Source organism: Lagopus muta, chromosome Z (assembly GCF_023343835.1).
Source record: "Lagopus muta isolate bLagMut1 chromosome Z, bLagMut1 primary, whole genome shotgun sequence".
NCBI lineage: Eukaryota > Metazoa > Chordata > Aves > Galliformes > Phasianidae > Lagopus > Lagopus muta.
Genome location: NC_064472.1, coordinates 57776610 through 57804373, shown reverse-complemented (window position 1 = coordinate 57804373; position 27764 = coordinate 57776610). Strand labels below are relative to the sequence as shown.

The window sequence follows — 27764 nt, the reverse complement described above, 5'->3', positions numbered from 1 at the left end:
AGTTCTCCTCTCATCAGCTCTGTAATCTTATGCTTTGATAAGGTCTACTGGTTTTGCTCAAAAATAAGACCTCTTCTAAGAAGAAACACTAGAATATCAAGGAATATAATTCCTTCCTTCAAACTGGCGACACTGTATGAGGAGCTATCACAATTTTCATTCAGGCCATTTACTATCTAGGTCAGTTATTTTCATTTCATATGTAATAGAAATGCCTAAATCAACTAGATGATTGAATACCAGAAAACGCAGAAAAGGATACAATTTTTACTAACTAAAATTGGAACCTTTATACTCATTCTACCATAACTTCCTGCACTTGGAAAAGTAATTTATATGATCTGTACAAGAAGTAATGACCTGTCTATTTTTTTTTTTAAGTCATAACATAATGACTCCAAGTCCCTTCAGCAGGGTTTGACTGCTATTGATATCGCCTTATGTAACCAGACAGACTTTCAGTTCTCACTACGGTGAGATACCATGATACCAATAATACCAACATGTTTAAAATAATACGATTTGATATGCTCTATAGCTGATTTTACGTAATAAAAATCATTGCGGATAGTATGTGCTCTACACAGCTAGTATATTTGCCACAATGTTATGATGGACAAAAGAGCAGAGTGGCTATTACAACAGTTGGAATTATTGAACTAAAGTGCACTACAAATTAAAAAACCCAACATGTTAAAGAAGAAAATCTAAAGATAAAAGCATCAAGACCGAGGTCCTGATGTGATCACGTGGTTACAATGTTGAAGACACTTTGTCATGAAACCACTTTTGTTGCTTTTCTGTGATTTTTAAAAAAGTGCTCAAAATGCAGAAATACGAAGCCTGTTTTTAAGGTTATAAGCTTGAGGGAACAGAGCTTTTCCCTCTATTCCATAGACACAATCATGACATTAAGTTCATAAAAAACAGGAAAAAGAATCTAGAATTCTCCTTTCCCAGAAATATAGATTTCAAGATTTTCCATTTAGAGATATTATCCCCAAAACGCTCAACATCTGATGTTAGCCACAACAGCATCATCTTTAGGGAAAAAAAAAAGTGCATGCATGTAAGCATCATTATTAAAATGTATGCAACTACAGCACTCCAGCTTTCTTAGGAAAAGTTCTGGAACTCACACTCTTGAAATTAATCTTCTACACCCGACCTACTAAAAATCTCTATTAGACTTTAGAAGCTTCTAAGTACTTTTGCATTTGCCCTTGAGTCTTGATTTAAAATGTTTTATGTTAAAGGAAGGCAAACTGGTATGTAGCTACCTGTTTCCTGAAGGCCAACTATATCTTGGGCTGCATCAAAAGAGGGATGGCCACAGGGAGAGGGAAGAAGGTGACTGTCCTCTGCCCTTGTGAGGTCCTGCCTGCAGTACTGGGGCCACCAACACAAGAAAAACATGGACCTGTCAGAGGGAATTCACAAGAGGGCCACAGAGATGATCAGAGGGCTGGAGCACCTTTCATAGGAAGAAAGGTTAAGGGATCTGGACTCGTTCAGTCTGGAAAAGAGAAAGTTCTGGAGAAATCTCACTACAGCCTTCTGGTACTTCAACTGAGTCTGTAAAAAAGAGGGAGACCAACTTTTTACATGGGCAGATAAGGACAGGACAATGGGGTACGGTTTTAAATTAAAAGGGGAAATTAATATTAAATATGAGGAAGAAATTCTTTGCTCAGAGGTTGGTGACTAACTCCCTGGAAAAAGCTGCCCAGAGAAGCCACGGGTATCTCATCCCTGGACATGATCAAGGACAGGTTGAATGGGGTCCTGGGCAGCCTGAGCTGGTGGGTGGTAGTCCTGCCCATTACAGAGGGTTGGAATTAGATGATTTCTACAGTCCCTTCCAACCCATGCTATACCACGATTCCATAAATTGCAAAAGTTTCAGCTTCACTTAGCAAAATGTGCAACTATCACAATGAAAATGCTGATATTAAGGGTAAAGCATCTTGACAAATATAATAGCTAATTTTGGATAGGCTTTTTGAATGTTTACTACAGTAAGTTTCACTAAAGCAGTAGGAAGCAAGAGATGCACTATACTTCAGTGTTCCACGTTAAAAATATTACACGAATTATGCATTGTCTCTCCTATACATACAAAACTACAACAGAATAGTGTCCATAAAATGTAAATGCTTTTAACTGTCAAGTATTGATAGGTGAATCACAGTGAATCAGTATTCAGTGCAAAACTGAAAAAGACTGTGCCTCTAATAAATTCAGTACAAGTCTAGCAAAAAAGCCTGCTGTTATCATGAAAGCTAATGTTATCACGAGATTACAACAGACGTTGAGTGAGAATATGTACAAATTTAATGAAATGTAAAAGAAAACACTTCAAATCATAACAAATTTCTGTAGTGCCTTGTATTGCATCTCATCGCCTGTTAAGGGCTCTTGTCACATTAGATACCATATTAGCCTACGTGGCAATGCTGCCACAAAATGATATAAAACAAAAAAAAAAATTTACTGTAAGAGAAAAACTTAGATCTATTTGACAAAAGTTCTTAAAATATCAAGTATTTGCATCACAAATAAGATGATCATAAAGGAAAATGTAAAATACAGATTAAAATACTACATTTCAGATTCATAGTTCTTCTTACATTAGTACACACGCCTATACATACACACAGAAATGTACATATACACACTTTCACTTACCTCAATAGCTTTCTTTATATACGGTATCTGTGTGCCACTGTCCAGATCTTCATTAATGATAAGTCTCCTAGCCCACTGACCTGCTCTGACAACACCATTACCATGAATTAGGACCAACAGTTTGTCAGGATTTGTTAATGCATCTTCACTCATAAAGATAAAGCTTTTTGGTTCATTCTCAGCGGCATCAACCTGCAATTACAGCCAATACAGACTTTTACACACGAATAAAAATTTTAAAAGAACATCTGTAGTTACAGTTAGCCCCCAGAATTGGTATCAAAACATGCACCTTTTTTTTTTTTTTGCTATTCATATATTTATTTTATGGTCTACTGTGTACCCAGCACAAATAAAAACAAAGCAAAAGCTAATATCCCTACTACATAATTTTGAACCTTAAATATGCTTTAGCATGGTTAAACACAGATGGTTTAAACTGAATTATAGAAACAAAAAGGTGGATGGGCATGGTCAAAAAGAATGCTACGGCTTCAAAACAGAAATTGTTTGCAGTAATTTACTGGAAAAAGAGAGTCCATAAAAGAACAGTCTTTGAAAAAACAAAACACAAAAATCAAATAGTTTGTCACCTCTTATATGTTTGAAGCAAAAATAAAAGTCTGATATGGTAAAAAAAACATCCAAGAGTTCCATCTCAGTCACCTCACCATACATACCCAGTAAACCACGTATAAGCCAGTATCGCAAATCTGCCTACTCTAAGTTTAATAAGTATAGCTCATTTAATAAAATACAGAAGTCCAGTTCAGATCTAAAGCAGTTCAGCAGCAGGACTCACATACTCTCCTATAGGAACAAGCACCTTCAATATTCAGTAAACCAACTTTTGTTCTTAATGTAGACAGTAAAGGTGTGCATTTTGCTTTTTTACAAACAGAAGTTCTATAAAACAGGCCTTTACTTGGCTTTGTAAGCCTTGCTCAAAACAGAAGAGCAATGTTTGTGGTCATTCTTCCTTTTTCTCCTACTTGAATACGATGGAAAGGAAGATCAGGATCCCTATATCCTTTTGTACTCCGTACTCCACAAACCACACAAACTAACTACAGTTGCTAGGAATATCCTTGGGTTGCCTTAAACTCTGAAGTAGTGAGGGGTATGAGCCTGACACTGAGAAAGGGGAAATGGCTGCTTGGAATATTCCAGATTTTCTATCTTACTTGGATATGCTATTCATCATCCCTCAGGAAAAATCAATTCTGCATGAATCTCCAGACTTTTTAAAAGTAAGCCTTGCCTATTCTTTTTTTTTTTTTTTTTTTTTTTTTTTTTCATGAAGCCATTGAGTATGCTTGAACAAAATGCATCTATAACTGGAAGAACATTCAGCATCTGCCATAGGGCGTCTACCTGACACTCTATTCCAGAATAACAAGACATTAATGCATCTCAGCTTTCATTCTTTACAACAGGAAATGTACTCATCTTCTCCCACACTTTGCAGAAAAACAGAAAATGTAATGAAAAAAAAAATTCAATTGAAAAGAGTTTATGAGTAGAACTGTATTGGGGATACAGTCATATCACACAGCTATTTCTGAAGTACCAGTACAGATATCTTAAAACCGAGCATGGAAGATGTAAACAGCCAGATAATATCAAGTCTCAAATAGTACTTGATATGATGTAGTTGACTTTTGCACACAGACTGAATACATACAATAATATAATTAGGACAAAACTTTGAAAATTTGTGTTTCAGCAAGCTATGCCCTGGTTGTATGTTTCAGTATTTAGAAAACTAAATTTCTGTTCAGCAATTAGGAAATATAAGTACCTAATAATCATATGTTCTAAAAGACACACTTCTACTTCACACTTCACTGCAATTACGCTAACATAAAAAAATAAAAAATATCTATTAAGCTATTAAAAAATAACTGTTTGTTCCTTTCTTCAACCGAATTACCATTGGAAACTTTACCTCAAGTTAATTTCCAACAGTAACAATTTGTTAAATCCAGCCTTCACTAAAGAATGCCCATAAAGGTCACTCTTGTGCACAACCTTATTTTATTGGCAAATCAATGCAGAACGCCACTTAGTGCTAGACAAACTGAGTACATTCAAAATAATTTATTTTTATCAGCCACTTTCTCTTCTGCAGCTATTCACGCACACTTATTTCTGATCTTTTGTTTAAAGACAAATTGAATGAGTTCAATGAAATGCTCAGATTCAATTAGCCTAATTTTGCTTGATTCAACATTGTGATTCCCATGCAATAACAGTCTTATACAGATTTCTAGCTAGGAATGTCAAACAAATCCATATTTTGTTGATAATTTAGAACTTAAAATTATGTTCAATTTTTACTTTTCTCACTTTTTTTTTGTTCCTTTTTACCCCAGCAGCCGGGTTGAGTTCAAGCTGGGCTTTGCCTTTCTGATTTTCTCTCTACACATCTTAACAACTTTTCTGTACTCTTTCTGAGTCGCCCGTCCCTTATTCCACAGGAGGTAGATTCTCTTTTTCTCTTTTTCTCCCGGAGCCTCAAGAATAGCTCCTGTTCATCCACACTGGTCTTCTTCCCCGCCAGCTCATTTTGCAGCTCAAGGGGACAGCCAGCTCCTACACGTTTAAGTCTTCCTTCTCGAAGAGTGACCAGCCATCCTGGACCCCTTTACTCTCTAGGACTGGAACCTAGGGAATTCCCCCTTCTAGTCTTCTGAACAATTCAAATTCCGCCCTCTGGAAGTCCAAGGTAGCAGTTTTGCTGTTCCCCATCCTGGCTCCACCAAGAATCGAGAACTCTACCATTTCATGGTCTGTCCAAGACAGCCCCCGACCTCCACATCTCCCACCAGACCTTCTCTGTTTGTGAACAGCAGGTTGAGCAGGGTAGCTCTTCCTGTAGGCTCTCTCACCAGCTGCATCAGAAAGTTACCCTCCATCACTCCAGAAACTTCCTAGACTGCTTCTTCGGTGCTGTGTTGTATTCCCAGCATATGTCGGGGAAGTTGAAGTCCCCCATGAGGACAAGGGCTGGCAAGGACAAGGGCTGGCACTATCCAGCCTTGTAAACAGCCATTCCCCCTGCTGTTTATATGCTCCCTTCAAGTATTCAATCTTAGATAAGCTATCACACGATGTATTTGTGTCAGTGTATAGAATATTTCAACAGTAGAATAGTTATTATTTTGCATAGCTGCTACCAATACTTAAGAGTAACAACAAAATATTCTAGAAATCTAATCTTATTCTGACTTTCATCCTTAGACATTGATGATATAACTTGATTTTCAGTTCTCAGCCATTAGCAGACTGAGATCTAGAGGTCTTTAATGCTGTCCATTGGGCATCCTTTTGTTAAAGACTGCTAAAGTTCAAAATTCTAAAGGGAAAGAAAAGCCCAATGTTTTTCTTATGTTAGTTAAGAAACACATTAAAAATCATAAGGACAAGTGTACAAACAGGTGAAACAGATGTAGTTTGAGGGTGGAGGAAATAACAGGGAAAATAAATCTAACAAAAGACTCTACGGACTGAGAATTATGAGTACCTGGTGGAGGAAGGAAACTGCTAAGTTGATTTCAAGATAAGAAAGTCCCCTGCTATGTAGTTCTACACAAAACATGCTAATACACATTTCTGTCTTCATGAAATTGCATGTCCAGATTTATAATTTTTCAGTCATATGGTATAGTCATTCAGTACAAAATGAAAACTTCTGATCAATAATATGAGCAGCAGACTAGCATTTGGTGAATACCAGAAACAAATGAACACACCTGAACCTGGTGGAATTTTTACAATCCAGCATTAACTGGACTTGGGTAACAAAACAGCAAATACGAGCAAGCAGTGGAGATAAGAGTTTGTTGTTTCTCAGAGAAAAATAATTCTTGACTGTCCAGTAGATCAAGAGAACCACTGAATGAAATTTTATCTACTGTAGTGAAAGAGCAAAGCATTGATAAGTTAGAAGACTCCGCAGTGAGTCCTTTCAGTACTATTCAATAAAACATGTTAGTAATTATTTAAACTTCTATCTCAGACATTCCCAGAAACTGTTACAGATGCATTTAATTCAGAAGCACCCTCTATTTGTCCTCAACAGCTGAAAAACAGCAAAGATCAATCACTGATTATGCTATTTAAAACAGAGAAATGCGAAAGCTTCATCTGAATTAAAAAAAAAAAAAAAAGGAGAAAACAAGGGAAAAAAAAGGAAAAAACTTCAGTCTTTTTTTGTATTAATAATTCAAACTTCAATGGAGCACAAAATGAGAAATTTAAAAGAAGTAATTGAACTGTTTCTCCGTGAATATGAGTCTCTTCATTTAAATTTTCAAGTCCAGGAGCAGATATTGAACATGAAGAAAACTACAATGTTTTTACAAAAACACTGTGCACAAAATACATCTAAGCTTCTCTGGATCAAAAAAGGTTTGGATTTATATTTGGCATAGATGCTAGGGAAATAAAAAGACAGTCAATATTTCCAGATTCCCAAACTATTCCTTTTTTTTTTTTTTTTTTTTAATATGAAAGGAAATTTACAAATAACTGTTTCCAAAACTGAAGATGCCATCTGAGAAAGTAAAATAAAGACAGCAAAGTTGGACTTCATTCAGCAGGTGGAAATTAAGGAAAATAGGAGAACATGAAATGCTGTCAATGAAGCATAGAATTTCAGTACACTTCAGTACTTTGGGAGGAAAAGCACTCCAGTTCACAGCTTTGCTATGACTCACAGAAAAATAAAAGACACTACACCAACTTACTGATCTTTTGTGACAATATTCAGGAATAATACTTCCATATTTATCTCTGAAATTTTTATAAAAGGACCAGAATGGTCACACTATTCAGAATAGAGGTTCCAGTATCCTTTTTTTTTAATAACCTGCAGGTTGATTAGTGAAACAGTATGAGAACAGAATGTTTACAGAAACTCTCATTTTTGGCAGCCAGCAAGTTTTGAGCTTCCTGGGACATGCTTTATTACTGGACAAGCGACCACAAGAATTCACTATAGCTGTCACACCTCAACACTGTCAAACGGTTTTTTTTTAATGCATTTGTACCTTTCTCCTTAACAGTATTCTGTATCAATGAGTTCCACAATATAATTGGGATCTACATGAAAAAAGTACTTCCTCTCTTTCAGTAGAGATCTCCTGCCTGATAATTTAAACTTGATGCCCCTTAGCTTCTCTATTATTAAAAAAAGCAAAAAAACATTCCCTATTCATCTCCTCTACACCTTTCATGATTTTATAGATTTCTCATATTCCTTCTATTTTCCAAGCTGTCTAATCTTTCTTTGTCTGAAAAGCATTTCATGCCTGTGATCATCCTTGCAACCCTCCTCTGTATTTTTTTTTTTTTTTTTAATTCTACGTATCCTTTTTAATACCGTGTCCAGGTTCCATGCAGTGTTCAAGATGGGGTACCACATAATGAGTGGAATGACTATGTTTTTCTGTTTTGTTCTCAACACTTCATAATTCCTAACATCCTATTTGCTTTGAGGGTTTTTGACTGCCATTGAGCACTAACTGATGTTCTCAGAGAGCTATTCACAATCACTCCAAGATCTTTCCTGAGTAGTTATAGCTCATTTAGTGGCCACCAGTGTGTTTACAGAGTGACTTCTTTTCACCACAATTTCACATTTACCAGGATTGAATCTCATGTCATTTCATCATCTAATCATCCAGTACCATTAAATAATACTCAAAATCATCCAAATCAGCTTTAGATTTAAGTATTCGTTATCATTTTAGAAAAATCAGCTACTTTACTTATGTTCTATTAATTCCTTTTTTCTTTTTATTTATTAGTATGTCAGTGCAGAGCTTAAAAACATCACATTGGCTACAACTACTTTCATCTGTAAAGTACAAATATCTTTTTTTTTTCCCTTTAGCCAGTTATTAAATCCTAGGGGATTCCCGCCTCATGTGTGTCACATCCTGCCTGGAAGAGGTGGGAAGGTGTGACCAAGCGTACCACAGAAAGTCAGAAAGTGTTTTCTTTAAAAGCATTTTGTAATCTTGTTGGCAGCTTGCTGAAAATCCATGTACTCTTCTATTGACAAGATTTTTTTTTCATGTGATCTCTGAGGCCTTTGATGAATTCTAGCATGTCTTTTAAAACCTGCTATTTAAAAAGAATGCTATTTAAAAAATAGTGCTGAATTTTATCCCCAAATATTTTTTCCTTATACACAGCTCTAGGAATCTCTCCTGGAGCCCTTTCAAAGGCCATCATATTCACCCTTTTCCATGCCTCTTTTGAGAGAAGCTGATTTAAGCAGTAAGTTACATTCTAGTTGTACGCAGCTTCATATTTAATTTCTTACAAAACCCTTGGCTTAAAAACTGTCTCATCCAGGAAGATGATTACTGTACAGTAAATCAATTTGTTCTAAGATATCTGCCACTGATATGCCAATTTGAGACCGTTCCTCCTGTACATCCTGTTTCCAAAAAAATAACCGACCATCTAGTGTCGAAGTTTCTGGACAAACTGTATTGGGAAAAATCATTTCTGTTTTTCACACTGGAGCTGATGATTCAATATGCATGAAGCTCACCTATCAAATTCATGAATTATGTTATTAATAGCCATTACAACTACAATTCCTCAAATTCACTTTTCCTTGATCTTACTGTGATATGAAACTTAACAGCAGCTATAATATCCTTTTCTATCTTTGTCACGTAACGCATCTTAATCTTGCCACAAGCCATCTTACTGTTTCTATCAGCTTCCTTTACCAATTTAAACTATGCCTGTTTGTGATGTAAACATAGCATTTAGGCAACTTTGATTTTTCACCTTAATTCTTGTAGCCTTCTTCATAACTCATTTTTGACTGTGAAAAGAGCTTCTGACAAACACCAACAATTAACAACCATGCTATTTATACTTTGTAACAAATCTTCCACACTGCTCAAAATGAAATTGCACTGAGAGTTTGTCCTTTACTCCAAAATGCAATTAAACTACAACACTTAAGAGAAGCTGGAAGCAATACATTTGAAAACGGTTTAAGTGCACTTGTGACAAACTCCATCACCACACCAGTGCTTACTATGTAAATCACAGAAAAAGAGTAAATAATGAACAATTCTCCCAACCTAGATACTAAAAGCTCAGAGCAGAGGAGAAGAAAGTATTACATGCGTGACAGAGGTGATGGCAGCAAGGTGAAACTTAGTCCAAGCTTGTTCATCTTCCATTCTAACAGTGATGGAAAATCTACACAGAGCAATTACGCTGATGGTTCCTCGCTGAACACCATGTTACTGTATACACTTCTAGACAGATGCACTCTTTCACGCTGTCTGTGGAGTGCTTTGTCATTTTTAAAGGCCGATCATATATTTTTACTAAACAACAATGGCACTTTATAGCACATACATGTTATAAACTAATGAAAATGTGCTTTTTAACAAAAAGACATGGAGTAGTTTTACTGCGACTCCACTTTGAGTCTCAAAGTTTTGTTTGTCTTTGTTTGCCTGCTGGAGACATCTGTCTTTAGTTCTGGAAATCCATCTATAAAATATTCACAAACAACATTTCAAAAAACTTATTGTTCCTCTACCAGTATTAGGATATTTGGAATAATCTGGTGTCTGGCAAGGTGAGGAAGGCTCAGCTGGGAAAATCGGGCACATTAACAGTCAGGCAAAACCACTTCTCCAGATGTGCACACATACAGCATGTGAAATCAGTGCTCTGAGACCATACTTTGCACAGAGCCCCTGTCTATCTGAAAGCTATCTCTACATTTCACAGATTCAAGTGAAAAATATCTTTGAAAAATAATTCTACTTACTGGGAGAGTTATTTTTTTCAAGTGGCATTCCTTTTCCAGTAGTCCATAAACATGTTTAGTAATAATCTGCAAGAAAAAACAGACCAAAAGAGAAAGCAAACAGAAGTTAAATTACCTACATAATTACATGTCCAGGCAGATAACTTGAAGGCTAGTTGGTTAAACTTCTGAGAACTTGCACATGTTTTGCCACATATCTGAATTCTTTACTGTACAACTAATTATAGAACATAGAGCTTTATACAAAAAGGTCCTCTCTGGCTCTCAGTAAAGACCGCTTGCCAGTACAAAGAAATTGTAACTGTACCTGTGAATCCATCACCTGCTGCTGTGTGAATAATTATGTGCTTGAAAACTAAGGATTATAACCAATTAATATATACTCAGGGGCACAAGAAAGGATCTATTTTGCAAAGAAATACTTTAAAAGCATTTTTTCCTTAAGCAGGACTCCTGAAACCCTGTCCCCTGCAGGTTCACTTCATGGGCTACATGGAGAGCAGATCTTTAGTCACCCTCAGCACAAGTTGCCTTGCCATTTCTATTCACTGAACTGGGGAGGGATGGGTCAAAGGTATTCCAAACAGAAAAAAAAACCCTGACTGATTTCCCAGTACGGGGGAGTTTAAGTCTCTTGTCTCCACAAAGAAATAAAATTGAAGTTTTAGACTTGAAACAAAAGGAATTATTTCAAAGAGCATCAACAACAACAACAAAAAAACCAACACAGCCCAGTCACAACCAAACAAATGCTGCCTCAAACTTAACCAAATTGTTTACACTTCAAAAGCTTATCTCCTATCTAGGGACATTTTTTTCATCCTTGTATATTGTATGAAAATGGAGATGCAGACGGAAAAACTTTTAAACTATCATTAATTTGCAAATTAAGTTGAGGAACAAACTGAAGTGCTTTGTCCATATAGGGTTCTAAAAATGGTTGGGAAGTAACTGCCTGGATTTCACTGGCTGCTGAAGCTTAAAAAGGAAAAGGGGGCACAAATTAAAGAGGAAAAAAATCTGCTCATTAAGAGCTTCAAATGGTGCTTGCCTTCATTTTAAAGCTTGAGGAACTATGTAAATTTCAAACCGGACAAGATCTAAGACTGGAATTATTAACCTAAGAATATTTGGATACAAACCCACCTGGTATTCTTTAGTCCAACTGCTCAAGGCCACAATTACTGCCATCTGAACCCATAGCATATTAAGCCACAACAGAAATGCTGCTGTAACGAAAGCTGTCAAGTGATGGTATCTTAACAACACACTGAGAACTGAGCAAGTAGGAGCCAGGGTATCATAAACTTCGATTTTAATTTTCCAAATGTAGAATTAACAAATAAAGTTTCAATGAAGTCCAACAGTTTTCATTATGTACATGTGAGCAAACATAATATGCAAACATTTGAAACATATTTGAACAAATTAGAGGTACTGATGAAAGCGAATTAAAAAAGTTGTACCTGTCCCCTGCCTTCCCTAATCCTCCACTACACAAAAAACTAAATCTTTATTAGGATTCTGTGAATTCTTTCCTTCCCTGCTCAGATATGTTTATTGATAGAATTATGTTAAAAAACTTTATGGTTTTAAAGAAAATCAGTCTTACTGAACATCACTATCTACACGGAAACTGCATTCAGGGAAGGAATTTAGCTGTGAGCCATGAGTTGATTTAAGACATGTTTATCCCCAAAGCAGTATGTTAGGAACATGCATACAGTGTAATTTTACCTTCAGGGCCAAACTTTTTATGGTTCACCGAAATCAACTTCAGTGTAATGCCAGCAAGTAAAACAGTTAAGTTCCTGCAGTCTCAGATACTGATGCTGTACAGACATTAAAATGAATATAATGATAATATGGCCTCAAAGATAGAAATTTTATTTTTCACTCTAAATCCAAACATCTACAAGCCATCAGAAATACCAGAAGAACCCCTGGAAGTGAAAAAAGATTGCAATGAAGAAAATGTATTTTAGACATTACTTGTAAATTCTCTTTTTTTGAAGCTGCGTTACATATCTATATCTTCTATTCTCTCTTATCCATTCAGACTGTGATGTCTTCAGGGCAGATGCAAACCTTTACTGATTTTTTCCAGAACCAGACTCAATGGGGCTCTGATCCTAACTCCTCTTTATGCAGTACTCTAATACAATAAACAGTGATATCAGACTTAAAAATTGAATGGTTAAATCAGTAGAGTGCTCCTGTAAAGCAAAGATGTAATCTAATGAATGACTTCAATAAGAGAAGGCATGAAGAAAAAAGGTTGAAGTCACTAACGGAAATGGTAAAACTCAGACAACTCAACATCTGGATGGCCTCCAAGGCTGAGAACAATTTGAAGAAAAAACTGTAAACTGCCATAGTGTATTTAAGATCAGAGGAGGTTTTTTTTTTTGGGTTTTTTTTTTTTTTGGCAGCAGGAGTTCAGTAAGTTCAGGGATTTACTTTAGCAATAGCTGGTATACTTGCTGTCAACCTGACAGTTGGAATGACGGAAGGTAACAAAAAGGATTTCTTGATATTTATGCTCCTCCAACTCAATAGGTCTGCCAACAAGCAGTATGCTACGTTATAATTCAAGGTAACAAGGCTGCTGGTGAGCAGGAAGCACCAAGGGTCTGAGATGAGACGAGAAGAAAAACAAGATTAAGGCTTGCAAAAAATGTGTGAAAACGATGGCCTGGATGAGACAGTAGACAGGAAGAAAAAAATTCCCATTCTCCACTTCTTGCAGGAAACACTGGGAACCTGATTTTAAGTTGTCTTTCCTCTTCATTCAATTCTGAATGCAATCTAACAGAAAAATTCTAAATTACATAAATATCTGAACGAAACACTGTTAAGCTGTTAAGGTCTTCTCACTGCCTGCTTTGAGAACTGGGGAAAAAAGCAAGAGCAAAGCACATCCATACCATATGCCCCCTGCTCTGACAACATGGGAGAAATCCTTCCCAGCAACAAAAAGGTGGTTAGCCTCACACTTCCACTCCACAGAAAGGCTGAATTGGTGAACTAGGGGAATCCTTCTTCCCAGCACAAAGTGGTCCTCCTGGGAAGGAGCTAAATGGCTTATACATTAACTTTTTCTTTCAGTGTCTCGCTTTCTGTAAGCCTAAGGATTTTCAGCCTACTATGGACTATGAACTGCATTTAAAGCAGTAAAACCTATGGTTCAGGACAGGAATCAAACCTGAATGCTCAGTTACCCTTCTGAAGAGTACAAAACAATAAACCTTCTGACTTACATCTTATCTATACAGTGACAATGCCTCCAGAAGTACTTTTCCAAATAACTAGGGACCCAAAGTAAGACATCTATGAAGTTCAAAAGTCTTATACAGATTTATGTTATGAACAGTAATATTTATTACATCTGAAAAACAATTAAACCAACAATATATAAAAAAAAACTTCAATGATACAAATTTGAATACTAATAGTTATGAAACGTTAGAAATAACATATGAAGATAAAAAATAACCCAACACAGATAGATTTAACTCAACTCCCCCACATGGCTCCACAACCAAAAGAATTTTAATTATGGAGCAACTAAGCTTGATTACCTGGACAGTCAGAAAGCACTGAAGATCTTTAAATAGCAGAAGTCTGGAAAAGATGGCAACTGAAATCATGCTCTCAAGGCAAGAAGGTATCTCCAAAAAATTTAAGGTAATAAATCTTGAATTTCAATTCAGTAAGAAATTGAAAGAAGTATTCTAAACCATATTAAAAAAAAAAAAAATACAAGAATAAACTTGACACACAGGAGTAAAAGCAGACTATGTGATCCACTGATTAACCTTTCCATAACACTGATAGCCAGGTGTACACATAATAGATTACAACGCAATGATTTGTTTTGTTACAGCTGCATTCTAATCCAGCTGATAATTTTACTTTAAAGCTTTAAAATACCTGCTAGAATTTTCAGAACGATATAGATCATAACGCTAAAACTAAGTAGATTATAGGCAAAAAGCACACATGGTGTGGCATTTTCCTTCTTGCCTAATTCCCTCTATTTTCATAAGGCCTACCATAAGCAAATCTGAACACCTTCCCATTATATTTACTATTCTTCCATTAACCTTATGAACCAGCAATACTTTAACCTCAAGGTTGGCCATATCTACTACTAAAATAACACATAATAGAGAAAATTCTCAGCTACAAAATACAGTATTTGAATATAGTCATCACTATTAGCTACGCATTTCCACCAGCGATGAACAAGTGCCTGCCTGCTGTGCTCGTAACAATCTGTACCACTGGAGATGCCCTCTGTTGCTGTTGCCACTGCTGAAACACACCACCTACCAGTTCACTGTGCTCACACCCACTGGTTGGTCTCCACAAACCAAGCAGCAGTATTAGTGGTTTTAGTGGTATTAGTATTAGTGGTTGCAATTTTTTCCACTTAGAGAATTCAGCGACACGCTTTTGCTTCATCTGCGCTTCCATATCAGATGCCATTCTGTCAGATTGCCCCTCTGCAGCTATCATGGCAACAACATGTAATGGAATACTGGTTGGGAGGTTCCATCTCTACTGCCGTAATACCAGCATCTGTCTCTAACATCATGGGCCAACATAATATAATACGAGGCATTACTTTTGGAGCAGCCCTCACAAGTACGTTTGACTTGACACTGCACAGTAGAGCAAGAGAAGCTCCCCAGCAACCTTCTTGACTTACAGCCTCGCCGAATCTAACTTTTTTTAAAAAATGGATCCTTCCCATGTATAGAAGGAATATTATTTTCAAATGATTTAAATACAATCTCTGAGATGTCCCTAGGAATTTCTAGGAATTTCAAGGCTGTATTCACAGGCTGAATGTTTTTTAACTAATCAAAGAAATAAACAAGTAAAAACCAGTAGAAGCAATATAATGACCAAATGATCCACTGCTGATACATGCAATGTTCCTTCAGAGCATTATCAGATTTATCTCCTGAATAATAATAAGCACCTTAATGGCAAAAAGAGAAAATGAGCAGGAGAAGAAAAACAATGGTTATAACATACAGTAGTCAACTCACAACTTCTTCCTTTTTACAGTATAACAGCAGCAAGGCTTAGTTGAAAAAAAAAAAAGCAAAATGAATTCCAACTGACTGCCCTAAGGCAAATCTCAAGTGGTGGCACTGACCTGAGGCTTGCTACTGTGGCTGCCATAGCCTTGGCTGAATGAGCTTTATTTTGACCCTCAAGTGACAAACCTGCCAATAAGTAACAATGAGAAATGCAAAGGAACATTCTGACGTGCTGTCCTTGGACACAGACGTACCTAGGAACTGAGGTAAACAAAAAACAACAACAAAATCCACCATCACTACGTCAGAACAAAAAATCCTCAAAGCTGAATGGACTTTAAAGGCTCTGTTCACTGCAAGCTAAAGAAAAATAAAATAAATTAAAAAAAAATCAATGGCATTTTACAAATCCACAAAAGACCTCACTTGGATTATAGTGTGGGAGAACAATTCATTAAGATGGAATTGACATTACCTCTAAGGGATTTCTTGAGTTTTCTACTGAAAGCAATTCAATTCAGTCTTAATGCATGGGTGTGATATTCTGTAATCTAATTTGACTGATCACAAATAGGATCTCAAGATCTTTTGAGAGAATTAAATTAAAAATAACAGGGATTTGTCATAAATGTAGCATAAATGTAGCATATACGGTTGTGATTTGACCCAATGTTTTGTTACATGGTCTTTGCTGACACCTGTTGGTTTTTCTTTTTTTCTCCTTTACTTTTTTTTTTCTTTTACAAAAAGCATCTCATGTTTTAGATCAATTTAACAATTATCCAGCTTCATGAACTACCTAATTATATAATCCATCCTAAGAAAATGTTCAGTTTTCTAAAACTATATATATTTATATATCTATACACATCACTATGAAGCAGAGGTTTCAGTCAAGCACCTTGTACTAGAAGCAATTAAGCATCAGCAGAAAGCAACACCTCTATCCCCAAACTGAGGTGAAAACCAAAAAGGCAAGGAGGTTGCAAAAACATAAAGGAAACTCAATAAAACACAAGAGTATTACTAGAATAAATGCAAACAAGGCTCATAAATATGTTTTATTATTCCAATTAAAGAACTAAAATTTAGGATTACTATGTCCAATTTTCATATTAGCAGTGAGTTACAAAAAGGCACCTGGAAGAAAGACCATTAGTAATTCTGATTACTAAAACTGCTAATGAAAGATGCTGCAGATTAGGTGGAGGCTTGGTGCTATGCACTTTTGAAATTTTAAAAAACTATGCCAAATCCAACTGATGTATCAGATTAACATGGCTAAAGCATACCAGCTTTTGTAATCACAGACAAAAAAGTCAGTGATGTGTCAAGCATCTCATTTTATCACCTTTGATTCCTCAGCAGAAATGACCAGATAAATATTCACAGATGGACTGAAGGCTTAATTTTATGTAAATCCAGAGCAGAGCTCAAATTAAAACCTTCTTCCCATAGCAATACGCCTTAACCGTTTTGCCACCATGCTCCAGAACAGCAGTGGGTCAAAATAAATTGGATCTACATAAATTTTGGTGAAAAGAGCCAAGAATCCGACCATTAGCAGCGCTTTTTTCTTTTCTTGATACAAATTACGGTAGACACCCTTAGAATCAAACGCAAAAAAGAAAAAAAAAAAGAAAAAAAAAGAAGGCATAGTTTCAGTATTAAATTATTGCATCTTTTTACTACTAAATAGATTGCGAAGAGGTCATTAACTCAATGCATCCTTATAAAGGAAAGCCCTGATTCTCAGTTGCCTTAAGTAACTGACAAAAGCCAGAAGCTAACTTCTGAGGGAGAAATGGCTACCTTTCTTTGTGCTTTTTTAGTACATGGTCAGGATACCCTGGTACTCTGAAAGAAACTTCCCCTTAAGGAGAGAAAAGCTTGCCCTGAAGGCACTGTCTCTTCTGGGGATATCAAGCTGAAGGTTAAGAAAACACCTTGGACATTGATGAACCTTTTTTTATTCTCTTTCCTCTGTATTTCTCAATAAACTGTTTTCGTTTTCCATTCCACATGATTGAGAATGTCGAACCTAGTGCTGTGTTCTGCTGGCAGGGAAACTCAGAGGGAGCAAACTACAAAAAACTCTAGGTAATGCAAATGCTAGTACAGAATTTTGACCAAGATATAAGAAAGATGGTTTCATATGTGACAAAGAAAAACTGTGCACTTACACTCTCATTTAAAACACCTCAAATCATTTAGTGGAACAATGAAATATATTATCAAAATATCTTTATTAAGTCAAACTTGGAAAGGTTAGTTTGAATGCTTCAACTTTATTTTTAAAACAGTTCTAAAAAGAAGAAATATTGGTGGCAAAGAATGTTTGTAAAAGAAACATCAGAGGCCATACTACTTCATATAAAAAGAGGGCAGTACTGAAGGATAGTGGTAGTTGTTCATTTTCATGATTATGTCCAAAAAGCATTTTCCTATGAAATTATGATTGATGATCTCAGGTAGTCAATTATGTAGCATCCATGTTTTATAGAATCATAGAATCATTAAGGCTGGAAAAATCTCTAAGATCATTTAGTCCAACCCCAACCCATCTTCACCATGTCCACTAAACTATGTCCAACAATGCTACATCTAGATATTTCTTGAACACTTGCAGGGACGGAGACATCACCACCTTAGTCATGACTGGCAGCCTGTTCCAAAAGCTCACCACTCTTTCTGAGAAGAAATTCTTCCAAATGGCCAACCTGAACCTCCCTGGTGCAGCTAAAGGCCATCACTCTCCTGCTGTGAGGGCTGAGCAAATGTCATGAAATTGAATTTGTAACAGCACATAGGGCTGGACAACATGCATCCCAGGGTCCTATGGGAGGTGGCTGATGTGGTTGCTGGGTGCTCTCCATCATATCTGAAATGTCATGCCTATCACATGAAGGCCCCATGGACCGAAAAAAGGGAAACATCACTCTCATATACAAGAAAGGGTAGAAGGAGGACCTGGGGAATGACAGGCCAATGAGCCTCATCTCTATGCCTGGGAAGATCAGGGAACATATCTTCCTAGAATACATGCTAAGGAACATGAGGGATAAGCAGATGATCCGAGACAGCCAGAATGGCTTCACCATGGGACAGGCATTCCTGACCAATCTGATGGCCTTATGTGATGGAGTAACAACACTGGTGGACAAAGGAAGGCGACTGATGTCATCTACCTAGACTTCTGCAAGGCCTTTGACATGGTTCCCCACCACATCCTTATCTCTATATTGGAGACATATGGATTTGAAAGGTGGACTATTTGGTGGTTTCCTTATCATGGAAACCAGGCTGAACCATGACAACATTTTTATCAGTGACATAGATGATGGGATTGAGTGCACCCTAATGACATGAAGCTGAGTGGTGCAGCTGATTAAGAAGGAAGACATGCCATTCAGAAGGACCTTAATAAACTTGAAAGATGGGTCCTTGTGAACCTAATGATGCTAAATGAAGCAAAAGGTTTAGCACTTGGATTGAGGTAACCCCAGGTATATATGGACAAACTTGGACAAGAACTCGAGAGTAGCCTCACTGAGAAGGACTTAGGAGTCCTGGTTGATGAAAAAGTTAACGTGAATAAGCAGTGTTTGCTTGCAGCCCCAGAAGGCCAATGATATCCTGGGTTCCACCAGAAGTAGAGTGGTCAGCAGGTGAAGCAGGTGATTTTCCCTCTCTACTCTGCCATTGTGAGGGCCCATCACAGTGCTTCCAATTATGGTATCCCCAACAAAAAAAAGATGTGGAGCCTTTGGAGAGAGTCCAGAGGAGGGCCATAAAGATAATCAAAGGGCTGGAACACCTCTCCTCTCCTCTGAAGACAGACTGGAGGAATTGGGCTTTTTACAAGGGTAGACAGTGATAGGAGAAGGGGAAATGCTTTTAAACTGAAGGAGGGGAGGTTTAGCTTGGATGTCAAGAGAAGTTTTTTATTGAGAGAGCGGTGAGGTGCTGGAACAGCTTGCCCAGAGGGGTGGTAAATGCTCCATCCCAGGAGGTGTTGAAGGCCAAGTTGGATGTGGCCCTCGGCAATCTGATCTAGTACTTGATCTAGCAGCTGACCACCATCCCTGTGGCAGGAGGATTAGAACTTGATGATCCCTGAGGTTCCTTCCAACTCTAGCCATTCTATGATTCTACTGTTTTCTCTTGTCCTGTTCCTACCTACTTGGGAGAGGATAACGATCTCCACCCCACTACAACTTACTTTCAGGGAGTTGCAGAGAATGATCAGGTTTCCATTTGAACTTCCTCTTCTCCAGACTAAACAACTAAACCCCAGTTCCCTCAGCTGCTCCTTATAAGACTTGTGTTCCAGACCCTTCATGTCTTTCTTGTAGTGAGAGGCCAAAAAATGAACAGAGCATTCACGGTGCACCCCCACCAGTGCTTCCTTGTTACTGCTGGCTACGCTATTTTTAATGAAAGTGAGATGTCACTGACCTTCTTCGTCACACTGCTGGTTCATGTTAGCTAGCTGTCAATTAACACCCCTACATTGTTGTTCACCACATAGCTTTCCTGCTACTCTGCCCCCAACCCGTAGCATTCATGGGGTTGCTGTGAACAAAGTGCAAGATTTGACACTTCGCCATGTTCAGCCTCATAAAACTAGTCTCAGCCCATTAATCCAGCCCATTCAGATCCCACTGCGGAGCCTTCCTACTCTCAAGCAGATATGTGTTTCCTCTCAACTTGATGTCGTTTGCAAACTTACTGAGGGTGCACCCAAGCCTCTCGTCCAGATCATCAATAAATACTTTAAACAGGACTAACATCAGTAGTGACCCTTCTCATGACCAGCTGACATATGGATTTAGCTCCTTTCACCACCACTCTGGATTTTCCAAAGAAAGCACATTAGTATACTACTTCTTATTGAACTATGTGGGTACAAATACTGAAACAAGCTAATATTGGTGTTCTGTATACAGTTTACTATTTTAATTAATTTCATCTGTGTATTCATTTGAGAAAGAATCCTGTATTTCTCAGCCCAATCAGCAAGAAACAATCCAAATACACATAAAAGTGTAGATAATAGAATAAGATATATCTTAGCAGCTCAGTTGGAAGGAATCTTCGAAGATCATCTTGTCCAACTGCCTGACCACTTCAAGGTTAATCAAAAGTTAGAACATGTTATTCAGGGTATTAGCCAAAGACTTCTTGAACACTGACAGGCACAGGGCATCCATCACCTCTCAAGGAAGACTGTTTCACTGTCTGATCACCCTTACAGTGAAGAAATTTTTCCTATGCAGTCTGAACTGCCCTGGCAAAGCACTGTGCCATTCCTGTTTGTCCTGTCATCAGTTTCTAGGGATAACAGCACAGCACTTTCCTCTGTTTCCCCTCCTTGGGGTGCTGCAGAGGTCAATCATGTTGTCTCTTGGCAATTCTGCATTAAACTAGCTGAACATCTTGCATGTCTGCCTAATCAGGATATTATTTTTGTGAAGTTGTAAACAAACTGAGTAAGAAAATGATGTATAAAAGATTGTCTGAATGTGACAATTTACTACCTATTGCTAAGGGTCTACAGCAGTGAGAACTAAAAGCAAACTAAAAACACCTGCCCTCCACCCTTACTCTCTTCTACCTCCTCCCTCTGAGCTCTGCGGAGGAAGAAGGAACAAGGGCTGTAGTCAGTTACTAAAACTCACTCTCTGCCCCTTCTGCATGTGGGTCCCTCCCACCAGATGTTGTTCTTCCCCAGCTGATCTTGCCTGGGTTTCCCACAGGCTGCAGGTCTCTGAACACTGATCCAGCAGAGCTCTGTACCACACGGCCCATGCTTCAGGCACTGCTCCACATGGGTCCCAATGGGCGGCAGCTCCTCTAGCCCTCCAACCCCACCACGATCTCTTGCCTTGGGCTGCAGCTCCAGCCTGTGGCTGCTCTGTGGGTGTACCCACAGGCTGTGTCTCCACTAGGCCCTATCCGCTGTTCCACAAGCTCCTCTGTCACAGCTGCCCGGGGAGATCTGCTCTGCGTGGTGCCCATGTGCTGCAGGGACAGCCTGCTCCTCCATGGGCCTTCCCTGGGCTACAGGGAGTTTCTACTCCATCCCTGGAGAGCCTCTTGAGCTGACCTGGGTGCTTGCTGGATCACTTGACTCCCATTTCTCATCCCTCTCTCCCAGCTGTTGTTGTGCAGCAGTTTCTGTCTCTCTTATATCTGCTCTTCCAGAGCACATTCAGCGTCACTCGTGGCTCAGCTCTGGCAGCAGTGGGTCCCTTTTGGAGCAGCTGGAGCTGCTCTGCTCTGGGGCAGTGCTGGGCTCTGCTCACACAGGCCCTCCTGCTACCAGAACCTCACCAGCATAAATCTAATGCTGAAGCAATGACAATTCCCGTTGAACAATGACATAAAACTTCTTCCTAGCATCTAGCTTTTGTAATTTTTTGTACTATTACAGAGAAATAAGTAGACAATTTCCTCATATAGGTATAGATGAATAAGATGGGTGTCAGCAACAGTAAACAGCATGCTTGTGTGTATTTTATTATAATCATACCACAGTAGCAGCCTGAAGAGATCTATGTTCAGTAAATATGTTAAGTATTACAAAATTGAAAGTTGCAAGAAAGCCATTTTAAATTCATCATGTTTTATCAATCAGATAAAAAAGAGTAAACAAGTAACAGACGAGAGTAAAACGAAAAGGTGAGAGGGAATAAAGCTTAGGAATCAGATTGTTGCCTAAAAGCAACCTTTTTATTGTTACAATTACCTCTGTGCCATGAGAACTTAGCAAAGAATCTGTATCAACAATTAACTGCCCTCCATTAAATGCAGAAACATACTAGGAACTTCACACAGCACATAGTGGGCTGGAGCCAATAGGATGAGTTTCAACAAGGCCAAATGCCGGGTCCTGCACTTCGGCCACAACAACCCCAGGCGACGCTACAGGCTTGAGGCGGTGTGGCTGGAGGACTGCATAGAGGAAATGGACCTGGGGGTATTGATTGATGCTCGGCTGAACATGAGCTGACAGTGTGCCCAGGTGGCCAAGAAGGCCAATGGCATCCTGGCTTGCATCAGAAACAGTGTTGCAAGCAGGAGCAGAGAGGTGATTGTTCCCCTATATTCAGCACTTGTGAGGCCGCACCTCGAGTACTGTGTCCAGTTTTGGGCCCCTCACTGCAAGAAAGACATTGAGGCCCTGGAACGTGTTCTAAGAAGGGCAACAAAGCTGGTGAGGGGTCTGGAACACAGGCCATATGAGGAGAGGCTGAAGGAGCTGGGAATGTTCAGCCTGGAGAAGAGGAGGCTCAGGGGAGACCTTATTGCTCTCTATAACTTCCTGAAGGGAGGTTGTAGTGAGCTGGGGGTTGGCCTCTTCTCTCATGTCATTAGTGATAGGACCAGAGGGAATGGTTTCAAGCTACGGCAGGGGAGATTCAGGCTGGACATGAGGAAGTATTACTTTTCAGAAAGGGTGGTCAGGCACTGGAATGGACTGCCCAGGGAGGTGGTGGAGTCACCGACCCTGGGGGTGTTCAAGGAAAGACTGGATGTTGTGTTGAGGGACATGGTTTAGTGGGAGCTATTGGGAATAGGTGAACGGTTGGACTGGGTGATCTTTTAGGTCTTTTCCAACCTTAGTGATTCTATGATTCTATGATAGTTTCTGAGTGTCTTTGTTGCCACTGCTACTGTCAGTGATCTGGTCCAATACAGTCCTTCTGCAACAAATGGATGCACAGGCTGATGGTGTCTAATCCACACACAGCCAATGCTTAGTGTAGGAGAGCAGCAAGCCATACCTGGGAAGAAGCAAGGGGACAGATACTACAACACGCCTACAGTTTTGTTCTCTATGCTTTTTCTTTTACATGTCTCTAATTTACAAACTGGAACAGTAAAATTTAAGCCATTTTGCTAGTATTCACAAGGTGATCCTAACCTAGTAAAGCTCCTGAGCAGTACCTCATTGCAAACATCAGCAGATCCTGCTGTGCTAGCAATGCCAGCTTGATTGGTAAGGAAAAGTGGAGCCTGCAGAGGGCAAGCATCTACTGCAGAGGCACTAGGAGCTGGCAAAGGCAGATAACCTACAGATTGCCATGAACATTCCATTTTTGTTCCTTAACTGATGCAGAGACCAAGCCTTTTCTTGGGTTAAGGAAATAGAAGCTTTGTTTTTTTAAATTTCTTTATTATTTTTTTTAACAGCAAAATGCTTCCAGTGATACTGGAAATAATTGCTGCTGCTCCTTTTGATAGTTAGCCAAATACTGTTGTTGGCTGAGCTGACAGGAAATGAATATTGTAGCTTCTCCTCCTATTTGTGGTGTTGGGTGATATGCCTTATTGTGACAACACAGTATTTCTAAGATTATGAGTTACAGCAAAGTACAAAGAATGCATGAGTTCATGAATGTGGGATATCAAATTACATTAAGATAGAACCCAATAATTAACTGTAAGTTATAACCCATTCTGTTGCTGCGTATAGCCTGTTCAAAAACTGTTCATGAGAAAGGTATTAAAAATATATGTCAACATTCACTTCTTACTTGTACTCACCTTATCATTTACCTAGTTTCTGTTCACATTGCCCCTATTATCTCTGGGGTTACAGGCTATTTATATGTAAAAAAAATTAACAATAGGTTATTTAGTGCTGCAACCAAGTGATTTCTGCTTTCTAATGTATTTGACAATATTCTCATGTATCCTAGTAAGGCAAAAGATACTATAAACACAAGATTATAGCACCATCACACCCTTGCAGGTAAGCTTAGGAAGTGTGGGATAGATGAGTGAGAAGCGAGGTGAACTGAGAACTGTCTGAGTGAAGAGGTCAGAGGGTTGGGATCAGCTGCACAGCCTACTTTTGTTTAAAATCCTCTCCTATGCCTACTGTACCTATATTATATGTAAATATAACATTTAACCTCCGTCTGTCATTTAATTTTTTTAAAATATATTTTTCTAACTTGATAGAATCAAAGGTACACAAAATATTTAAAATGGTGTCTTATCTAGAACTGCAGTTTACAAAGAACAGCCTTCTTTCATTGCATTTAGTATTTTCCCCATACTTCAGCAGCAAATTTTTACGAGCACTTGATGAAAGCAGATGTCTAATGCAGGAAAATAAGTCATATGTAACAAGTCCAGGTCATACACCTTAAAAATTTATTTCAAATGTATTTCATACATTTATTTAGACTTGTCAGTGAAAAACATAACAAGTATCATGACTGGGATGGTTATACATCCTTAGAGCTTTATCTGCAAAGTCCAAAATCATTTAGAATAGAGATATTTATACTGAAATTGGGGATAAATGCTGTATTCCTGAATCTACAATGTACAAAAATTTATTTCAGAATTTTAACCACTCTAAGGTATAAACTATTATTCTTTGCCTTAAGTTTGCTTTTTTAAACATAATTTTTCCATCCCCTCTTACAGGATGTCAAATCTACAGTGAAAGAGTATAAAGTTACTTAATATCTACATAATTTACACTGTTGGAAAGAAGGAAAAGCGCAAGCAACTCTCCACAATCATATCAATGAAAAGAGATAAAGTCTTTGCTTTCCTACTCCGAGATCTTTCATATCTTATTACCAACAATGTACTTGGGATATCACCCGACCCAAAAGCACAGAAAAGATGCAAGGAACAAAGACTTCTAAAAAGAAGTACGAAAAATCAATTTCTGTCCAAATTTGGCAGTAGATCTCTCTCTCCTGTCACGTCTTCTTCAACACAGAACTGAACTGCTACTCCAGCAGGCCACAGCAGTTCTCCTGATTATTGAGCATACAATGGAAACATCAAATTAAGATATGGAAGCACAGGACATTTCTGCCATAGTAAAATTAAAAAAAAAAAAAAAAAAAGGAAAGAATGAACAAAACCCCTCTCATTTATTTGAATTAATTTATCACATATCTGAGAAGGCCAACTGTGCTCTGGGCTGCATTAAAAAAGGGGAGATCAGCAGGGAGAGGGAAGTGATTTTCCCCCTCTACTCAGCTCTTGTGAGGCCCCATCTGCAGCACTGCATCCAGGCCTGGAGCCCCCAGTACAGGAAGGATGTGGAGCTCTTGGAGCGGGTCCTGAGGAGGGCCACTATAATGGTCAGAGGGCTGGAGCACCTCTGCTATGGGGAAAGGTTGAGGGAACTGGGCTTGCGTAACTTGGAGAAGAAAAGGTTGTAGGGAGACCTCATTGCAGCCTTACAGTACTTGAAGGGAGCACATAAATAGGAGGGGGGAACAGCTTTATAAGGGTAGATAGTAATAGAACAACTGATAGGACAAGGGCGAATGGTTTTAAACTGAGACAGGGAAGGTTTAGGTTAGATATCAGGAGGAAGTTTTTCACACAGAGGGTGGTGATGCACTGGAACAGGTTGCCCAAGGAGGTTGTGGATGCCCCAGCCCTAGAGGCATTCAAGCAGGGGGATTGAAACTAAGATGATCATTCTGGCCGTTTACAACCCGGGCCATTCTATGATTCCATAATTCTATAACGATTACACTCGCAACAGAAACATAAGGAACCTCAAAAAACTGGTAAACCACACACTGGCCTTTTTAATTGACAAACTGAACAAGCTGATGGATGTACTGGAAAGGCTTAGAAGTTGATACCCCCCAAAAACCTCAGGAGGCAAATCTGGAACCCCTGAAGGCAGGCAGAAATTGACAGTATGTGTCAATTTTGTGGATGAATATGAGACTTTCACAGTCCTGTGTATAACAATTCTGGAATAAATTATGAAAAATAATTGTGAAAAATATCTCAAAATCCTAAGTAACTGATTTACTGAACTCATCTTCCCTAATAGCCTTAACTGCATGTAAGTGCTTAAGACACTGTGGTCTAAGCTGGACGCATCTCAGGATCACAAGGTTGTTTTGCTCACTCTTCCCTCCAAGAGGAATGGAGGAGGGTCAAAAAAAAAATAGAAGTGGAACTTGTGGGTTGAGATAAAAACTATTTACTCTGACAGAAGAGGAAGAGGAGAATAATAGCAATGATAATTTGTAAAACAGGTGATGCACAAAGCCATTGCTCACCTGCCAGTTGATGCCCAGCTAGTCCCTGGCAGCCCCCAGTCCCCTCTCTGCATTTTTTCACATGATGTCATGTGTTATGGAATATCCCTTCAGGCAATCTGCCTAAAGCTGCCCTGGTTGCATCCCCTCCCAGCTCCAAGTAGAACATCGCTGTGATATCAACTCTGTTTTTCACCCCAAGTCAAGACAAAGCATCATGCTAAATACTATGAAGGGAAAAGGAAAAAAAACAAACACAAAATCCTGTCCCAGCCGAAACCTGGACAGACACCCAAACTGGGTATTTCTGCTGCAGAGATCAACATAAGATAATAGATATCAAAGTTTGGTTGTGACTAAGTGTATGAATTGAGCAGCTGGAGCATCTTAAAGCAATTCTTGGTTGTTTGCATATACAGAAAAGCAACGCTCTATTGCTTTATAATTGAACTTTTATCCTTTCAAATTATTCCTATTAAGCGCTGACACAGCTGAGACAGCTTTATAAAAAAATACCACTATTCTGTTAAATTCTTATCTAAACATTCCTGGAAAACTGAAAGGTCTGCTGTTGAAGACACAGGAAGTGTTAAATTCTTTATCTCGGAGAAGATGAAAATCTTGTGAAAGAAAACTAACCATTTTAGAGTTCTCTGTATCTGTTACATTTTCCATAGAAATAAATAGGAGTTATTACTTCTGGAGTGATCTTCACATTTTAAAAGATATTTGATGAATGTTGAAATCTACATATTTCAAAAAAGTACTGGTTAAAGAGTATAAAAATACTTCAGAAATTTTCAATATTACAGGCAGAAACAAACTTAACATGCGTAAAAACAAAGATGAAACAAATGATTTTTGCAAGTATACTGATCTACATTCTGCCTAAGGACTACATCAATCTATTTTTTTCCAGTCTCTTAAGTGCCAAGAAACATTTTTTTCATCACTCCTTTAACAAAAATTGAGATAACTATATCGAACACAGCTTCCTTGCTTCAAACTCTCTGCACGCTCTGGAGTTCACTTGTTTTGAAGCAGAAATTATTAATCAGAACTATAACTCAATTTTGTTTTGCCCTAAGTATTTTCCTCCTTACAAGAAAACTAGAAATAGAACGGATGCATCTAGACAGAAGGTAGACTTTTTGTATT

General features: G+C 38.3%; 1 protein-coding gene across 9 annotated transcripts in view; it reads right to left on the bottom strand.

Annotated features, from left to right (window-relative positions):
* FAM172A (family with sequence similarity 172 member A) overlaps positions 1-27764 on the bottom strand; it is a 256784-nt gene that overhangs the window by 190408 nt on the left and 38612 nt on the right. For 8 of the 9 annotated variants that reach the window (XM_048932063.1, XM_048932061.1, XM_048932065.1 and 5 more), the window contains 2 exons: positions 10508-10573; positions 2689-2880 (listed from right to left, as the gene is read on the bottom strand). The exons of the other annotated variant lie outside the window; for it this stretch is intronic. In XM_048932063.1, coding sequence (XP_048788020.1) covers positions 2689-2880; positions 10508-10573 — 258 coding nt within the window. The remainder of the gene's footprint in view (positions 1-2688; positions 2881-10507; positions 10574-27764) is intronic. 9 annotated transcript variants of the gene reach the window in all.